This window comes from Hemiscyllium ocellatum, chromosome 23, assembly GCF_020745735.1.
Source record: "Hemiscyllium ocellatum isolate sHemOce1 chromosome 23, sHemOce1.pat.X.cur, whole genome shotgun sequence".
Taxonomy (NCBI): domain Eukaryota; kingdom Metazoa; phylum Chordata; class Chondrichthyes; order Orectolobiformes; family Hemiscylliidae; genus Hemiscyllium; species Hemiscyllium ocellatum.
In genome coordinates this window covers 21,372,755-21,389,011 of record NC_083423.1, presented here as the reverse complement: position 1 = coordinate 21,389,011, position 16,257 = coordinate 21,372,755, and the positions used below count along the sequence as shown (strand labels likewise).

General features: G+C 45.5%; 1 protein-coding gene across 1 annotated transcript in view; it reads left to right on the top strand.

Moving 5' to 3' along the window:
* Positions 1 to 16,257, top strand: part of shank3a (SH3 and multiple ankyrin repeat domains 3a) — a 994,510-nt gene that overhangs the window by 264,758 nt on the left and 713,495 nt on the right. The window contains exon 3 of the mRNA XM_060842760.1: positions 11,768 to 11,971. Coding sequence (XP_060698743.1) covers positions 11,768 to 11,971 — 204 coding nt within the window. The remainder of the gene's footprint in view (positions 1 to 11,767; positions 11,972 to 16,257) is intronic.

The window sequence follows — 16,257 nt, the reverse complement described above, 5'->3', positions numbered from 1 at the left end:
AAATACCTCAGATTTAAAGCTCAAGGTTACGTATGCTTAGCTGACTATTTTCTCTGTATGCATTGTTACCTTTAAAGATCAATGCATATGAACCCCCAGGTCCCTCTTCTTTCTTTAGATTCATACCATTAACTAGATATTTCCAGCTCTGCACTGTCCTTATGACCTGTCCTACCTGCCAATCTCCCTTTCCAACTATCAGCTCCACCTTCCCCTCTGACCTATCACCTCCATCCCCACCCCCATTCACCTATTGTTGTCTTTGCTACCATCCCCCACCCTCCTCTCTGACCTATCACCTTCATCCCCACGCCCATTCACTTATTGTACTCTTTGCTACCTTCTCTCCCCCCCCCCCCCCACCCCCCCACCCCCATTTATCTCTCCACCCTGGAGACTCCTTGCCTCTGATCCTGATGAAGGGCTTTTGCCCGAAATGTCGATTTTCCTGCTCCTCGGATGCTGCCTGACCTGCTGTGCTTTTCCAGCACCACTCTGATCTAAACTCTGGTTTCCAGCATCTGCAGTCCTCACTTTTTGCCTAGATATTGCCTCATCCCACCTTTTTTGTCAATACATCCTCTCACATTTATCTCAATCAAATTCCATTTCCTTCCTTTGCTGTGCTCATTTTATTTGCCCATCTTTGTCCTGGTGCAACTGATTGATACTATCTGCTCTTTTTGCTACATTTCCAAGTTTGGTACCATTGGTAAATGTTGAAGATGCTGTGTGTTCCGACATCCAAGTCAATACAGTAAACTGAAAAAAAAAGCTGGTCCATGCGTGCACCCTTATCTACCATCCTGGGTCTGCAAAACAACCACTTACTATCTGACCTGCTCATTTTCTGACATTAAGACAATTATTTTTATCAAATCTGACACTTTGTGATCCTCAATATATTTAAAGCAGCCCATTATGTGATAGTTTGTCAAATGTTTTCTTCAAATCTATGCAGTCAACTCCCACTGTGTTCCCTTCTTCCACCTTCTCTGTTACTGCATCAAAAAATTAAGTTGGATTCGTCAAACATCATCTTCCTGTCATAGTTCTGTGCTGACTGTCCTTAATTTACTTAAGCCTTTCCACGTGGTTGTGGATTTTTACTATTATGATTTATTTTCTGTAAAACTTTACCCTCTACTTATGTTCAACTGATTGGCATGTAGTTTGTAAGAACAGCTGTACCATTTTCTACTTCATAGTCCACTGTATTTTTACCCATATGTTGGGAAACTGGAAGATTATGGCAGACCTCTCCATTATTTCCACTCCAATCCCCTTGACAAACGTGAATACAAGACATCCAGTCTAAGCATAGTCAGCCTGTTCAGTACTCATTAAATATTCTTTCATTATGCATATACCATCTTCCCTACCTGTTATATGACTGTTATATATGTGGGCTTTTGCCCGAAATGTCAATTTTCCTGCTCCTCAGATGCTGCCTGACCTGCTGTGCTTTCCAGCACCACACTCTTGACTGTAGTATGACCCTACCCTGCCTTTCACTTCCTGGTTTACTATTTGGACATTTGTATGATAATTGACAGCGTATTACATCAGGATATAAGGGAGTGGCAATGCTCTAGTTAAACCACATCAGGAATGCTGCAAGTACTTCAGCGTGCCACAACTTAGGACAGTTACATTGGAGAAAGATGTTTTGTTCTTTATTCTTTCCTGTAAAGTTCAGGATTTCTTGCCCAATCATAAATGTCTTTGAAGCGAATGTGTTAAGAGGAAAATAAAGAAATTATTCCTGAAATTTAAAGATTAAGAGGGGATTAAATTAAAGTTTTCAACATGTTAAGAGCATCACATTAGGCAGAATGTCCTTTATTATTATTTCTGCTAATTAGGGAGGTTTGGACCAGGGATCAATTATCAAAAAAAAGCCACATCTTTCAGGTGTGAAATTAGAAAACTTTTCTTCCCTTAAAGAGTGGCTCTGTTACAAGAAGGATAATATTGAACTGGAGAAAGTTCAGAAAAGATTTACCAGGATGTTGCCTGGAATGGAAGGTTTGAGAGATAAAAATAGACTGGAACGATTGGGACTGCTTTCACTGGAGTGTAGAACATTGAGGGCTGACCTTATTGAGGTTTTTAAAATCTTGAGGGGCAAAGATACAGTGAATAGCTGGTGTCCTTTTCCCGAGGGTGGGGGAGTTAAAAATTAGGGAGCATATTTTTAAGGTGAAAGGAGAAAGATTTAAAAAGAAGATGGAGGGCAACATTTTTGCACAGCGAGTGGTTTGTGTGTGGAATGAACTGCTCGAGAAAGTGGTGGATATGGGTGCAGTAAAAAATTAGGTCTGCAGATGCTGGAGATCACAGCTGCAAATGTGTTGCTGGTCAAAGCACAGCAGGCCAGGCAGCATCTCAGGAATAGAGAATTTGACGTTTCGAGCATAAGCCCTTCATCAGGAGTTCCAACATTTGGATAAATACATGAATGGGAAAGGTTTGGAGAGATAAGGGCCAAAGGCAGGCAGCTTAGGAACATAGTCAGCGTGGACTGGTTGGACCGAAGGGTCTGTTTCTGTACTGTATGATTCTATGAGTCTAAATGGCAGTTAATATGAGATTGTTTGTTAATTTTAAAACTGAAAAGGATTTATTAAGGGATACATTGCAATTTGGGATTATTATTCATGATTCACCTAATGCAGAGAAAAGCATAAAGGACTGCACGGTCTACCCCTGCTCCAGAGTTCCTGTGTATATTTTTGCCTTTACACTGTGTCCCTGGGAATGGGGCGGAAACTGCCATAAACTAAAGGCATGCAGCACAACTGAGTGAATAGAGGGAAGAAAGATTCACTGAGTGAATATCCAATTTCCAATCTCCTCAGAGTCACTGCATTCCCTTGTAATCCAAATACATGCCCCAGTTAAATGCCATGCATTTGCGAACGATGCCATGTGGGCAATGCACAAAAACCATTCAGAAAAGCAAATGCATTGTACTGATGGATTAGGCTGAAGTTTCCAAGAGCTTCGCACATGCTTCAGTGACCATTTTCCCAAATGTTTTTACTGTTTCACAAGCTGTTCTTGAAAACTTAATGGAATTTTGTTAGGCATGAAATAGGTTTAATTTACTGTTGTTACTCAGCTTTTTGTTGTGTTTTTATTGGAACAGTGATGCATGCTTTTTGAACAATGTTATTTAAATGGAGGCTGTTTATCAGGACTGGCAGGAGGATGATGGTGAAAGACGTTCATATGTCTAAATTCCAAAGATTTAATGTTTCAGTGGGTCAAACATTTGGAAGCTGTGATAATATTACTCCAGATAGACTTGTACACTCTGTCCCGATTTGTCTCAGTCTAGGTATCATCATGAAAGCAATTGTCCTGTAATGCCACACATCCTTTTGCTTTTTAAACCTACATAGCCCCCTCTAATTAGTTTAAAACTCCTTTCAGGGAGAATAGGTTGATGAGGGTGTTGTGATTGAGATGAGTTTTCAAGTGACTTAATAATAGACTTGTTGACACAATTGACGCAGTGGCAAAAAAAAATGGCAGCATTAAAAAACAGTACCAGATAATATAGAGTAATGACAAATAATTGTTTTATGGACTTTTAAGGAAGTTTGCTTTGGGGTTTCTCAGTGATTGATAAAAGGATTAGTCCTTTTCTGGATATGTGTTATATATGCATACACTATTCAGTATTCGTACAGTGTAGAATGTTGTTCCCCTTTTCAATGGCATTTTTACAAATGTCTTGATGAGTGCAAACTGGAAAACTTCAACACAATGTATCTTTTTCTGCAGTATTCAAGTTCTGTGCTACCAAATAACTATTCATTAATTTGTATTAAGGAGAGCAGTGATACATCCAATTCTAAGTCATTATTATGTATATGGCCTTGTTTCAAAATCTGCGAATGATATAATATTCTGAAATATTGTGAACTCTGAGGAAAATAATGATGCAGTTCAAGGATTGAGCAGACAGGGTGAAGGATTAAGCAGACAGCTGGCAAGTGAAATTTAATGTAAATAATTATTCATAGAATCCCTGCAGTGGAAGCAGTTCATTTGGTCCATCGTATCCACACTGCCACTCCAGAGAATATCTCACAGAGGCCCACCCACTACCCTACCCCTGTAACCCGACAAACCCCATGGATAACTGACACAACCTACATATCCCTGGACTCTATGGACAACTTACCATAGCCAATCTACCTAACCTGCACATCTTTTGACTGTGGGAGGAAACCGCAGCACCCGGAGTAAATCCAGGCAGACATGGGAGAAATTACAACCTTCACACACACAGTCGTCTGAGGGTGGAATTGAACCCAGATCTCTGACGCTGTGAGGTAGCAGTGCTAACCACTGAGTCACCGTGCTGCTGAAGTGTGATAAATGGCAAATACTGGAAACCAAGAGAAAATGATGCGAAAACTCAGCAGGTCTGGCAGCCTTCATCAGTGGAGAGATTGAACTATGTCAGTGTTATAGGTCAAGAACTTCACTTCAGCAGTACGAAGTAGCCTGGAAGCAGGCCTGAGATCAGACCAAACTTAAGCACCCATGGGCCTCATTTTCATGCTATGTCAGGCCTTCACACCATCACCCCTCCATAAGACATAGCAGCAGAAATAGGCCATTCAGCTTGTAGAATATGCTCCACCATTCAATCATGGCTGATAGGTTTCTCTACCTCATTCTCCTGTCTTCTGTCCATAACCTTGATCTCCTTACCAATCAAGAACTTTTCTATCTGTCTTAAATATACTCAATGACTTGGCCTCCGCAGTGAGTTCCACAGATTCACCACCCTCTGGCTGAAGAAATTCCTCCTCCTCTCAGTTCTCGAGGGTCATCCCTTCACTTGAGGCTGTGCCTCGGGCCCTGGTCTCTCCTAGTGGAAATACCGTTTTAACGTCCACTCTATCCAGGCCTTTCAGTATTCTGTAAGTTCCAATGAGATTCCCTGACATCCAACTAAACTCCATCTAGTACAGACCCAGAATCCTCAAGCTCTTCATCCCCAGGGTCATATATAAATCTCCACTGGACCCCCTTCAAAGCCAGCACATTCTTCTTGAGATAAGGGGTGCAAAACTGCTCACAACCTTCCAAATGAAGTCAAACCAGAGCCTTATACAGCCTCAGCAGTACATCCCACCTCTTGTATTCTCACCCTCTTGAAATGAATGTGAACATTGTATGTACCTTCTTAACTGTCAACTGAACCTGCATGGTAACCTTAAGAGAATCCTGAACTAGAACTCCCAAATCCCTTTGTGCTTCAGATTTCCAAAGCCTTTAGAAAACCAGGTGAATTGGCCATGCTAAATTGCCCATAGTGTTAGGTAAAGGGGTAAATGTAGGGGTATGGGTAGGTTGCACTTTGGCGGGTCAGTGTGGACTTGTTGGGCCGAAGGGCCTGTTTCCACACTGTAAGTAATCTAATCTAATCTAATCTAATCTAATCTAAAAACAGTTGGCACCTAAATTCTTCTCATGTCTATTCTTCCTGTAAAAGTGCATAACCTCAGACTTTCCTACATTGTATTCCACCTGTCACTTATTTTCCCACTCTCCTGCCCAACCAAGTCCTTCTGCAGTCTCCCTGCTCCTTCAGCACTACCTCGCCCTCCTCCAATGCCTGCAGCTCCTTTGTCCAGATCTTTAATATATAACTGAACAATTGTGGAACCAACCCTTCAGAACCCACTAGTCACTGGTAGCCAACCTAAAAAAAGACTTCCCTAACCTTATTCTCTGACTTTCTGTCAGTCAGCCGAACCTGCCTTGATTCCAGTACCTTGTCCCTTATGTTATATAGCAGCCACCTTTGCGGTAACTCATCAGAGGCTTTCTGGAAACTCAAATAGATCACATCCACTGAGTTTCCTTTGTCCAACTTGCTTATTCTCTTTTCAGAGAATTCTGCCAGATTTGCCAGGCATGATCTCTCAGTTGTCTGGTACCCACCCTGACAATCCAGTGAGCCCTGAAAGATCACCTCCATTGCCTCTACGTGGAGTTTGCACGTTCTCCCCGTGTCTCGTGGGTTTCCTCCGGGTGCTCCGGTTTCCTCCCACAGTCCAGAGACGTTCGGGTCAGGTGAATTGGCCATGCTAAATTGCCCGTGGTGTTAGGTCAGGGGTAAATGTAGGGGTATGGGTGGGTTGCGCTTCGGCGGGTCGCTGTGGACTTGTTGGGCCGAAGGGCCTGTTTCCACACTGTAAGTAATCTAATCTAAAAAAGTAATCTAATTCCTTCAGCTGTCTCCTTCAGAAATCTGGGTGTAGTCCAGTTAATGTGGATGATTTCTTCACCTTTAGACCTTTCAGCATGACCTCCCCTGCCCACCAACTTCTCCTTCATGATAGCCATTCCACTCACCTCTTGCCCCCTGACTCTCTTGAAGTTCTGAAATGTTGCTGATGTCTTGCACTGTGAAAACTGATGCAAAGTAACCATTCAGTTCCTTTGCCATTTCTTTGTCCCCATTACTACTTCTTCAGCCTCATTTTGCAGTAGTCTGGTGTCCACGCTTGCTTCTCTCTTACTTTTTATCAAAATCTCTTGCAATATTCTTTAACATTACTAGCTAGCTTACTCTGTCCCCTTATTGCTTTTATAGCTATCCTCTGGCTTCGTATTAATTTTCACCACATTTTATGCTTTGTCTTTTGCCTTTACGCTGTCCCTGACCTCCCTTGTCAGCCAGGGTTGCCTCATCCTTCCCTTAGTATGTTGCTCCTTCTTTAGGATGAATTTCTGATGTGCCTCTTGAATTACCCCCATAAACTCCTCCCATTGCTGCTCCGAGATCTTCCCTGCTAGGCTCCCCTTCCAATCAACTCCCGTCAGCGCCTCCCTCATGTCCTTGTAGTTAGCTTGGTCCTAGCTCCCAGCCTTGCTGGATCTTCACCATCCCTCCAGACGTCCCCCTCTCTGAGGATGAAAGATCAGTCCTCAGCAGAGGCCTCACCTTCATTCCCCTACGCCCTCAGATTAATGAGTTCAACACGCGGCGAGATATTAAACAATTCTTCCGCCGCCTTCGCCTCCGTGCCTACTTTTACAACCAAGACTCCCGCCCACCCCCTGACGACCCCTTCTCCCGCCTCCAACACACCCCATCCACCTGGACACCCCGTGCTGGCCTCTTACCTGCCCTCGATCTATTTATAGCCAACTGCCGCCGCGACATTAACCGACTCAACCTGTCCACCCCTCTCACCCACTCCAACCTCTCACCCTCAGAATGTGCAGCCCTCTATTCCCTCCGCTCCAACCCCAACCTCACCATCAAACCGGCAGACAAGGGAGGCGCGGTAGTAGTTTGGCGCACCGACCTTTATACCGCTGAGGCCACACGCCAGCTCGCGGACGCCTCCTCTTACCGCCCCCTTGACCATGACCCCACCTCCCACCACCAAACCATCATCTCCCAGACCATCCATAACCTCATCACCTCAGGGGATCTCCCATCCACCGCCTCCAACCTCATAGTCCCACAACCCCGCACTGCCCGTTTCTACCTCCTGCCCAAAATCCACAAACCTGACTGTCCCGGCCGACCCATTGTCTCAGCCTGCTCCTGCCCCACCGAACTCATCTCCGCGTACCTCGACATGGTTCTGTCCCCTTTAGTCCAAGAACTCCCCACCTACGTTCGGGACACCACCCATGCCCTCCACCTCCTCCATGATTTTCGCTTCCCTGGTCCCCAACGCCTTATCTTCATGATGGCATCCAATCCCTGTACACCTCCATCCCCCATCACGAAGGACTCAAAGCCCTCCGCTTCTTCCTTTCCCGCCACACCAACCAATACCCTTCCACTGACTCCCTCCTTCGACTGACTGAACTGGTCCTCACCCTGAATAACTTCTCTTTTCAATCCTCCCATTTCCTCCAAACTAAAGGAGTTGCCATGGGCACCCGCATGGGCCCCAACTATGCCTGTCTCTTCGTAGGATATGTGGAACAGTCCATCTTCCGCAACTACACTGGCACCACCCCCCACCTTTTCCTCCGCTACATCGATGACTATATCGGCGCTGCCTTGTGCTCCCACGAGGAGGTTGAACAGTTCATCAACTTTACCAACACCTTCCATCCCAACCTCAAATTCACCTGGACTGTCTCAGACTCCTCCCTCCCCTTCCTAGACCTTTCCATTTCTATCTCGGGCGACCGACTCAACACAGACATCTACTATAAACCGACTGACTCCAACAGCTACCTGGACTACACCTCCTCCCACCCTGCCCCCTGTAAAAACGCCATCCCATATTCCCAATTCCTTCGTCTCCGCCGCATCTGCTCCCAGGAGGACCAGTTCCAATACCGTACAGCCCAGATGGCCTCCTTCTTCAAGGACCGCAGATTCCCCCCAGACGTGATCGACGATGCCCTCCACCGCATCTCCTCCACTTCCCGCTCCTCCGCCCTTGAGCCCCGCTCCTCCAACCGCCACCAAGACAGAACCCCACTGGTTCTCACCTACCACCCCACCAACCTCCGTATACAGCGTATCATCTGCCGTCATTTCCGCCACCTCCAAACGGACCCCACCACCAGGGATATATTTCCCTCCCCTCCCCTATCAGCGTTCCACAAAGGCCACTCCCTTCGTGACTCCCTCATCAGGTCCACACCCCCCACCAACCCAACCTCCACTCCCGGCACCTTACCCTGCAACCGCAGGAAATGCAAAACTTGCGCCCACACCTCCTCCCTCACTTCTCTCCAAGGCCCCAAGGGATCCTTCCATATCCACCACAAATTCACCTGCACCTCCACACACATCGTCTATTGCATCCGCTGCACCCGATGTGGCCTCCTCTATATTGGGGAGACGGGTCGCCTACTTGCGGAACGCTTCAGGGAACACCTCTGGACCAACCAACCCAACCACCCGGTGGCTCAACACTTTAACATTCCCTCCCACTCCACCGAGGACATGCAGGTCCTTGGAGTCCTCCATCGGCAGAACATAACAACACGACGGTTGGAGGAACAGCGCCTCATCTTCCGCCTGGGAACCCTGCAACCACAAGCAATGAACTCAGATTTCTCCAGTTTCCTCATTTCCCCTCCCCCCACCTTGTCTCAGTTGGTTCCCTCAACTCAGCACCGCCCTCTTAACCTGCAATCTTCTTCCTGACCTCTCCGCCCCCATCCCACTCCGGCCTATCACCCTCACCTTGACCTCCTTCCACCTATCACATCTCCATCGCCCCTCCCCCAAGTCCCTCCTCCCTACCTTTTATCTTAGCCTGCCTGGCACACTCTCCTCATTCCTGATGAAGGGCTCTGGCCCGAAATGTCGAATTTCCTGTTCCTTGGATGCTGCCTAACCTGCTGTGCTTTAACCAGCGACACATTTTCAGCTCTGATCTCCAGCATCTGCAGCCCTCACTTTTTACTCAATTGTAATACCGTTACATCTAATTCGAGCTTCTCCCTCAAACTGCAGGATGAATTCTATCATATTCTGGTCACTGTCCCTTAGGGTTTCCTTCACCTTAAGCTCCCTAATCAAGTCTGCCTCATTGCAGATCAAACCCACTGAATCCTCACACCCACTCAATGTTTTACATGCCACCTCCATGCCTTCATAGCCTGATGCTGTTTCCATGCCTTCTCAAATTCCAGATACCCCCATACAGAATGGACAATTTCACACTTTGCCATATTAAATTGCAGGCATTTGCGCATTTGTGCAACTTGTTTTAATTACCTTGATGCTTCAGAGATCAGAAACGATCAGTTATATTGATCATTTTTGCTTTGCTTTTCATGGGATGTGGTTCTGCTGATCAGGTCTGCATTTGCTGTTTATCCCCCAAATGCATTTGAATAGAAGGGATGGCTGGGCCATTTTAAAATATAATTAAGAATCAACCATATTACTGTGGATTTGGAAACACATCTAACCTGGTAAGAGTATCAGATTTACCGCTCTAAAAGATTTTTATGTACCAGATGAGTCTTTACCACAATTGGCAATACTTCTATGGCACCATACTGAGGTTAATGTTCTTTTAACATTTTTGTTAATTGAGTTTTAAGTTCTCCAGCTGCCCTGGTGTGAATTGATTGGATTATTAGTTTGATAAAATGACCACTGTATCATCATCGTCTGTAGTTAGAGAAGGCAAAGTTATTTCATCAAAAGTGAAGGTTGAGGGCTGGCGTGATAAAAGTTTTCAAAATTATGTCGGGTGTAAACAAAGTAAACAGGGAGAGGTTCTTTCTGTTGGAGGGAGATTCAGGAACCAGAGGGCTCGGCTTTACATGGTTGGCATAAGATCAAACAGCAGTGTTGGGGGGAGAATTTTTTTTTGGGTGGTATTGGTGACTGAATGCACAGTTTCAAAGTGGAATCCAAAGTAGATAGGCAGGAGGCTGGAAGAACACAGCAAACCAGGCAGCATCAGGAGGTGGAGAAGTCGATGTTTCAGGTCTAACCCTTCTGCAGGACTGGCAAAGGAATACACCTGAAATGTCGACTTCTCCACCTCCTGATGCTGCCTGGCTTGCTGTGTTCTTCCAGCCTCCTGCTTATCTACTCTGGAATCCAGCATCTGCAGGGTTTTTTTGTCTCCAACAGTGAAATCAAGGCAGACATGATCATGACTTTCTAATGGGAATTCATTATGCACAATAAAGAAAACATCTGGTGGTCACTGAGGGGATATTGATGGATCGGAGCTAACAGAACATTGGGTTTATAGATCTTTAACATGCACGTGATGGCCACATGGTTCCTTGTATACTGCCATTCTATGGTTCAGTAATTATAATAAACAGTGATGTATCTTTGTAATTGTAATATATATGCAGTGGTATCTTTCAATATTTTGAGAAATTCACTATGATGAACCTATATTCTGGAGTCTAGAATAAAAGGTGACTTCACTGAAAGCTTCTGAGAGTCCTTGCAGGCGAGATGCTGAAAGGCTGTTTCCCCCAGATGGCAGAACCCAGCATGGGGTCATAGCCACCTTTGCTCAGGTGGTTGTGAATCTTTGAAATTCTCTGATCCAGAGCACTATGGATGTTGAGTCATTGATATACTCAAGCCCCAGATCAATAGATTTCTAAATGGTTTTTGAAGGATGCGGGTTAGGAAGATGGAGTTTAGAGCATAGATTGACCATGATGTTTTCGAATGGTGGAGCAGGCTGATGCAGCTAGATACCTACTCCTGCTCTGAGATTTTTTTTTTAAATGTGTCATGTGGCTGTAACTCAGCCTGGCATTTTCTTCACAAAGAATGTGGTTGTGTCCAGTCAGAGTGCAGTTCACTAATATGCCATCTTTTAAATAAGTGTATTTAAATAACTTGCGGTCCTTCGTTTTACACTCAAGGAATTTAGAGGGAGCATGGGTTAGGGGTACTACTGGTAAAGGAACTATGTGTTACTGGCCCATACACAGCAGATTGTGTGTGTGTGTGTGTGTGTGCCGCCATGCTGTACATCTCTATGATTCTATGTGTGTGGACGTGCATATGTACTGAGGAATGCAGTGTGTTCAGTTGTCCTTCTCCTCACCAGCCCAGTGTTAACTCGCTTGCCCCCAGTCACCAACAGGGGTTATCAGACCTGGTGAGCTGACTCATGTGGCATGGAGAGTTTCTTTCTTGGGAAAGGGGAGAGGGGGTTTGTTGCCGGTGTGGAGATACTTGATGAAGTGTGGTGCTAGTTAGTGACATCTGGCAAGAAATGGGCTGCTCCATTAATCCTTTGCATCTTCTGTTTTGCAGAAATGTATGAGGTTTAACCTTGATGCTCCCGTGTGGGTGTCTAAGCAACGGATTCTGTGCACTCTCAACCAGACACTGAAGGATGTTCTGAACTATGGGTTGTTCCAACCAGCGTACAATGGGAGAGTGGGGAAGTTTCTGGATGAGGAACGTCTGCTCCGAGAATATCCGGCACCTTCCGACACCCCTATACCATACCTGGAGGTATTCAATTTAAGTTGTGTTTGTGCATGTGTCATTTGTTTTGACATCACTCCTACAGATTTCAGGAAATAAAGAAAAACTTGCATTTATATAGATCCTTTCATGCCCTGCGGATGTCCCAAAGCGTTTCTCAGTTTGTTAATTGTGAAGTATGGTCACTGTTGTAGGAAATGCTACAACAAGTGTTATGGACTTGGGGGGAGGTTTGCTAGTGCTCTTTGGGAGGGTTTAAACTAACTCTGCAGGAGGATGGGAACCAGGACTGTAGCTTTAGGGTACAGGACCTTGAGTGTAGGAAGGTTAGGAACAAGGCATCGATCTCGAAGGAGGGTGCCGGTAAACAGGAAGGTGGCTTGAAGTGTGTATACTTCAATGCCAGAAGTATAAGACATAAGGTAGGTGAACTTGCAGCGTGGGTTGGTACCTGGGACCTCGATGTTGTGGCCATTACAGAGACATGGGTAGAACAGGGACAGGAATGGCTATTGCAGGTTCCAGGGTTTAAATGTTTTAGTAGGGTCAGAGGTGGGGGTAAAAGAGGGGGAGGTGTGGCATTGCTTGTCAAGGATAGTATTACAGCGGTGGAAAGGACAATGGAGGAAGACTTGCCATCTGAGGTAGTTTGGGCTGAGGTTAGAAACAGGAAAGGTGAGGTCACCCTGTTTAGAGTTTTCTACAGGCCTCCTAATAGTTCGAGAGACGTAGAGGAAAGTATTGCAAGGATGATTCAGGAGAAGAGTGAAAGTAGTAGGGTGGTTATTATGGGGGACTTTAACTTCCCAGATATTGACTGGGAAAGCTATAGCTCGAGTTCGTTAGATGGGTCGGTGTTTGTTCAATGTGTGCAGGAGGGTTTCCTGACAGAATATGTAGACAGGCCAACAAGAGGTGAGGCCATACTGGATTTGGTTCTAGGTAATGAACCAGGCCAGGTGTTAGACTTGGAGGTAGGTGAGCACTTCAGAGACAGTGACCACAACTCGGTGACTTTTACTCTAGTGATGGAGAGGGATAAGTGTGCACTGCAGGGCAAGAGTTATAGCTGGGGGCAGGGAAATTATGATGTGGTGAGGCATGACTTAGGATGTGTGGATTGGAAAAATAGGCTTCAAGGGAAGGACACAAATGATATGTGGAGCTTGTTCAAGGATAGTATTACAGCGGTGGAAAGGACAATGGAGGAAGACTTGCCATCTGAGGTAGTTTGGGCTGAGGTTGGGTGTCCTTGATAAGTATGTATCAGTCAGGCAGGGAGGAAAGGGTCTTGTGAGGGAGCCGTGGTTTAATAAGGAATTGGAATCCCTTGTAAAAGGGAAGATGGCGGCCTATGTAAAGATGAGGCGTGAAGGTTCAATTGGGGCGATTGAGAGTTATAAGGTAGCCAGGAAGGATCTAAAGAGAGAGCTAAGAGCAGCGAGAAGGGGACATGTAAAGTTCTTGGTTGGTAGGATTAAGGAAAACCCAAAGGCTTTCTATAGATATGTCAGGAATAAAAGGATGACTAGGGTAGGTATCGGTCCAGTCAAGGATAGTAGTGGGAAGTTGTGCGTGGAGGCGGAGGAGATTGGAGAGACACTAAATCAATACTTTTCGTCAGTATTGACTCAGGAACAGGACATTGTTGCTGATGTGAATATTGAGTCACAAGTGATTAGAATGGATGGCTTTGAGGTATGTAGGGAAGAGGTCCGGGGAATACTGGAAAGGATGAAAATTAATAAGTACCCTGGGCCTGATGGCATTTATCCTAGGATCCTCTGGGAAGCTAGGGAGGAGATAGCAGAGCCATTGGCCTTGATTTTTATGTCGTCGTTGTCTACAGGAATAGTGCCAGAAGACTGGAGGATAGCGAATGTGGTCCCCTTGTTCAAGAAGGAGAGCAGGGACAGCCCTAGTAACCACAGGCCAGTAAGTCTCATTTCTGTTGTGGGCAAAGTCTTAGAGAGAATTGTAAGGGATAGGATTTATGAACATCTGGATCGGAATAATGTGATCAAGGATAGTCAGCATGGTTTTGTGAAGGGTAGGTCGTGCCTCACAAACCTTATTGAGTTCTTTGAGAAGGTGACCAAGGAAGTGGACAAGGGTAAAGCAGTAGATATGGTGTATATGGATTTTAGCAAGGCGTTCGATAAGGTACCCCATGGTAGGCTACTGCAAAAATTATGGAGGTATGGCATTGAGGGTGCATTAGAGGTATGGATTAGGAATTGGCTGGCTGGAAGGAGACAGAGGGTAGTAGTTGATGGTAAAAGTTCATCTTGGAGTGCAGTTACTAGCGGTGTTCCACAAGGATCTGTTTTGGGACCATTGCTGTTTGTCATTTTTATAAATGACCTGGAGGAGGGGCTTGAAGGCTGGGTGAGCAAGTTTGCGGATGATACGAAAGTCGGTGGAGTTGTGGACAGCGAAGAAAGATTAGATTAGATTAGACTTACAGTGTGGAAACAGGCCCTTCGGCCCAACAAGTCCACACCGACCCGCCGAAGCGAAACCCACCCATACCCCTACATTACCCCTTACCTAACACTACGGGCAATTTAGCATGGCCAATTCACCTGACCCGCACATCTTTGGACTGTGGGAGGAAACCGGAGCACCCGGAGGAAACCCACGCAGACACAGGGAGAACGTGCAAACTCCACACAGTCAGTCGCCTGAGTCGGGAATTGAACCCGGGTCTTCAGGCGCTGTGAGGCAGCAGTGCTAACCACTGTGCCACCGTGCCGCCCACCAATTCTGCCAGATGTGGCAGGTTACAGCGGGATATAGATAAGTTGCAGATCTGGGCAGAAAGGTGGCAAATGGAGTTTAATGTAGCTAAGTGTGAAGTCATTCACTTTGGTAGGAGTAACAAGAAGATGGATTACTGGGCTAATGGTAGGCTACTTGGTAGTGTGGATGAGCAGAGGGATCTTGGTGTCCATGTACACAGATCTCTGAAAGTTGCCACCCAGGTAAATAGAGCTGTGAAGAAGGCATATGGTGTACTAGGCTTTATTGGTAGAGGAATTGAGTTCCGGAGTCCTGAGGTCATGTTACAGTTGTATAAGTGCAGCCTCATCTGGAGTATTGTGTGCAGTTTTGGTCGCCATACTATAGGAAGGATGTGGAGGCATTGGAACGGGTGCAGAGGAGGTTTACCAGGATGTTGCCTGGCATGTTAGGAAGATCGTATGAGGAAAGGCTGAGGCAATTGGGGCTGTTCTCATTGGAGAAAAGAAGGTTTAGGGGAGATTTGATAGAGGTGTACAAGATGATTAGGGGTTTAGATAGGGTTGACAGTGAGAACCTTTTTCCGCGTATGGAGTCAGCTGTTACTAGGGGACACAGCTTTAAATTAAGGGGAGGTTGGTATAGGACAGATGTTAGGGGTAGATTCTTTACTCAGCGGGCTGTGAGTTCATGGAATGCCCTGCCAGTAGCAGCGATGGACTTTCCCTCTTTATGGTCGTTCAAGCAGGCATTGGATAAGCATATGGAGGTTATTGGGCTAGTGTAGGTTAGGTAGGCTTCGGTCGGCGCAACATCGAGGGCCGAATTCCTGTACTGCGCTGTATTTTTCTATGTTCTATGTTCTATGGAATAGGTGGACCACTCAAAACATTCTTAAGCAGGCAACCCAGACCATAACTTTGCAGTTTGTTTTGGTAAGTGTACAGTGAAAATTACTCAGAGTAAGAGAGCTCGGTTGACTAACAGGTCTTAAAACAGACAAAAATTTATTCACAAAATTACACAATGAAACACAAAGAACAGAATAAAGAACCCGTACAGAACTCAGGCTATCCAAACTAGACTTAATTATGCTGTTCCAAATATACAGAACAGTACCATTAAGTCGACCCTCTTACACAGTAAAAATTAAACAAAGGCTTACAGTTTGAAGTTAGAAGGGCAGAAGGAGAGAGAGTCCAGCAGCCTTTTTCCACACAGTTCATTGTTGAATGCCCTAACTAGTTCTGGACTGAACTGGTCAGCTAGAGAGCTGGCCACGCCCCCTTGACTTTTCCAGGTTACTTCTAAAACATGACCACTTTCCTGAAGTCTCATCTGTTTACATATAAACAAAAGGCTTCTCAAAATGCTTTTTCATCTCTGCACCAAACTAGTCTAATCAGAGCCGAGAGCTATTTATGACCCTGCTGAAAAACATCAAGGACACAGTACACTTGAGAAAAGGAACAGCTTTTAGGAAAAAGGACTAGCTTTTTATTAGATTCCCTACAGTGTGGAAACAGGCCCTTCGGCCCAACAAGTCCACACCGACCCTCTGAAGAGTAACC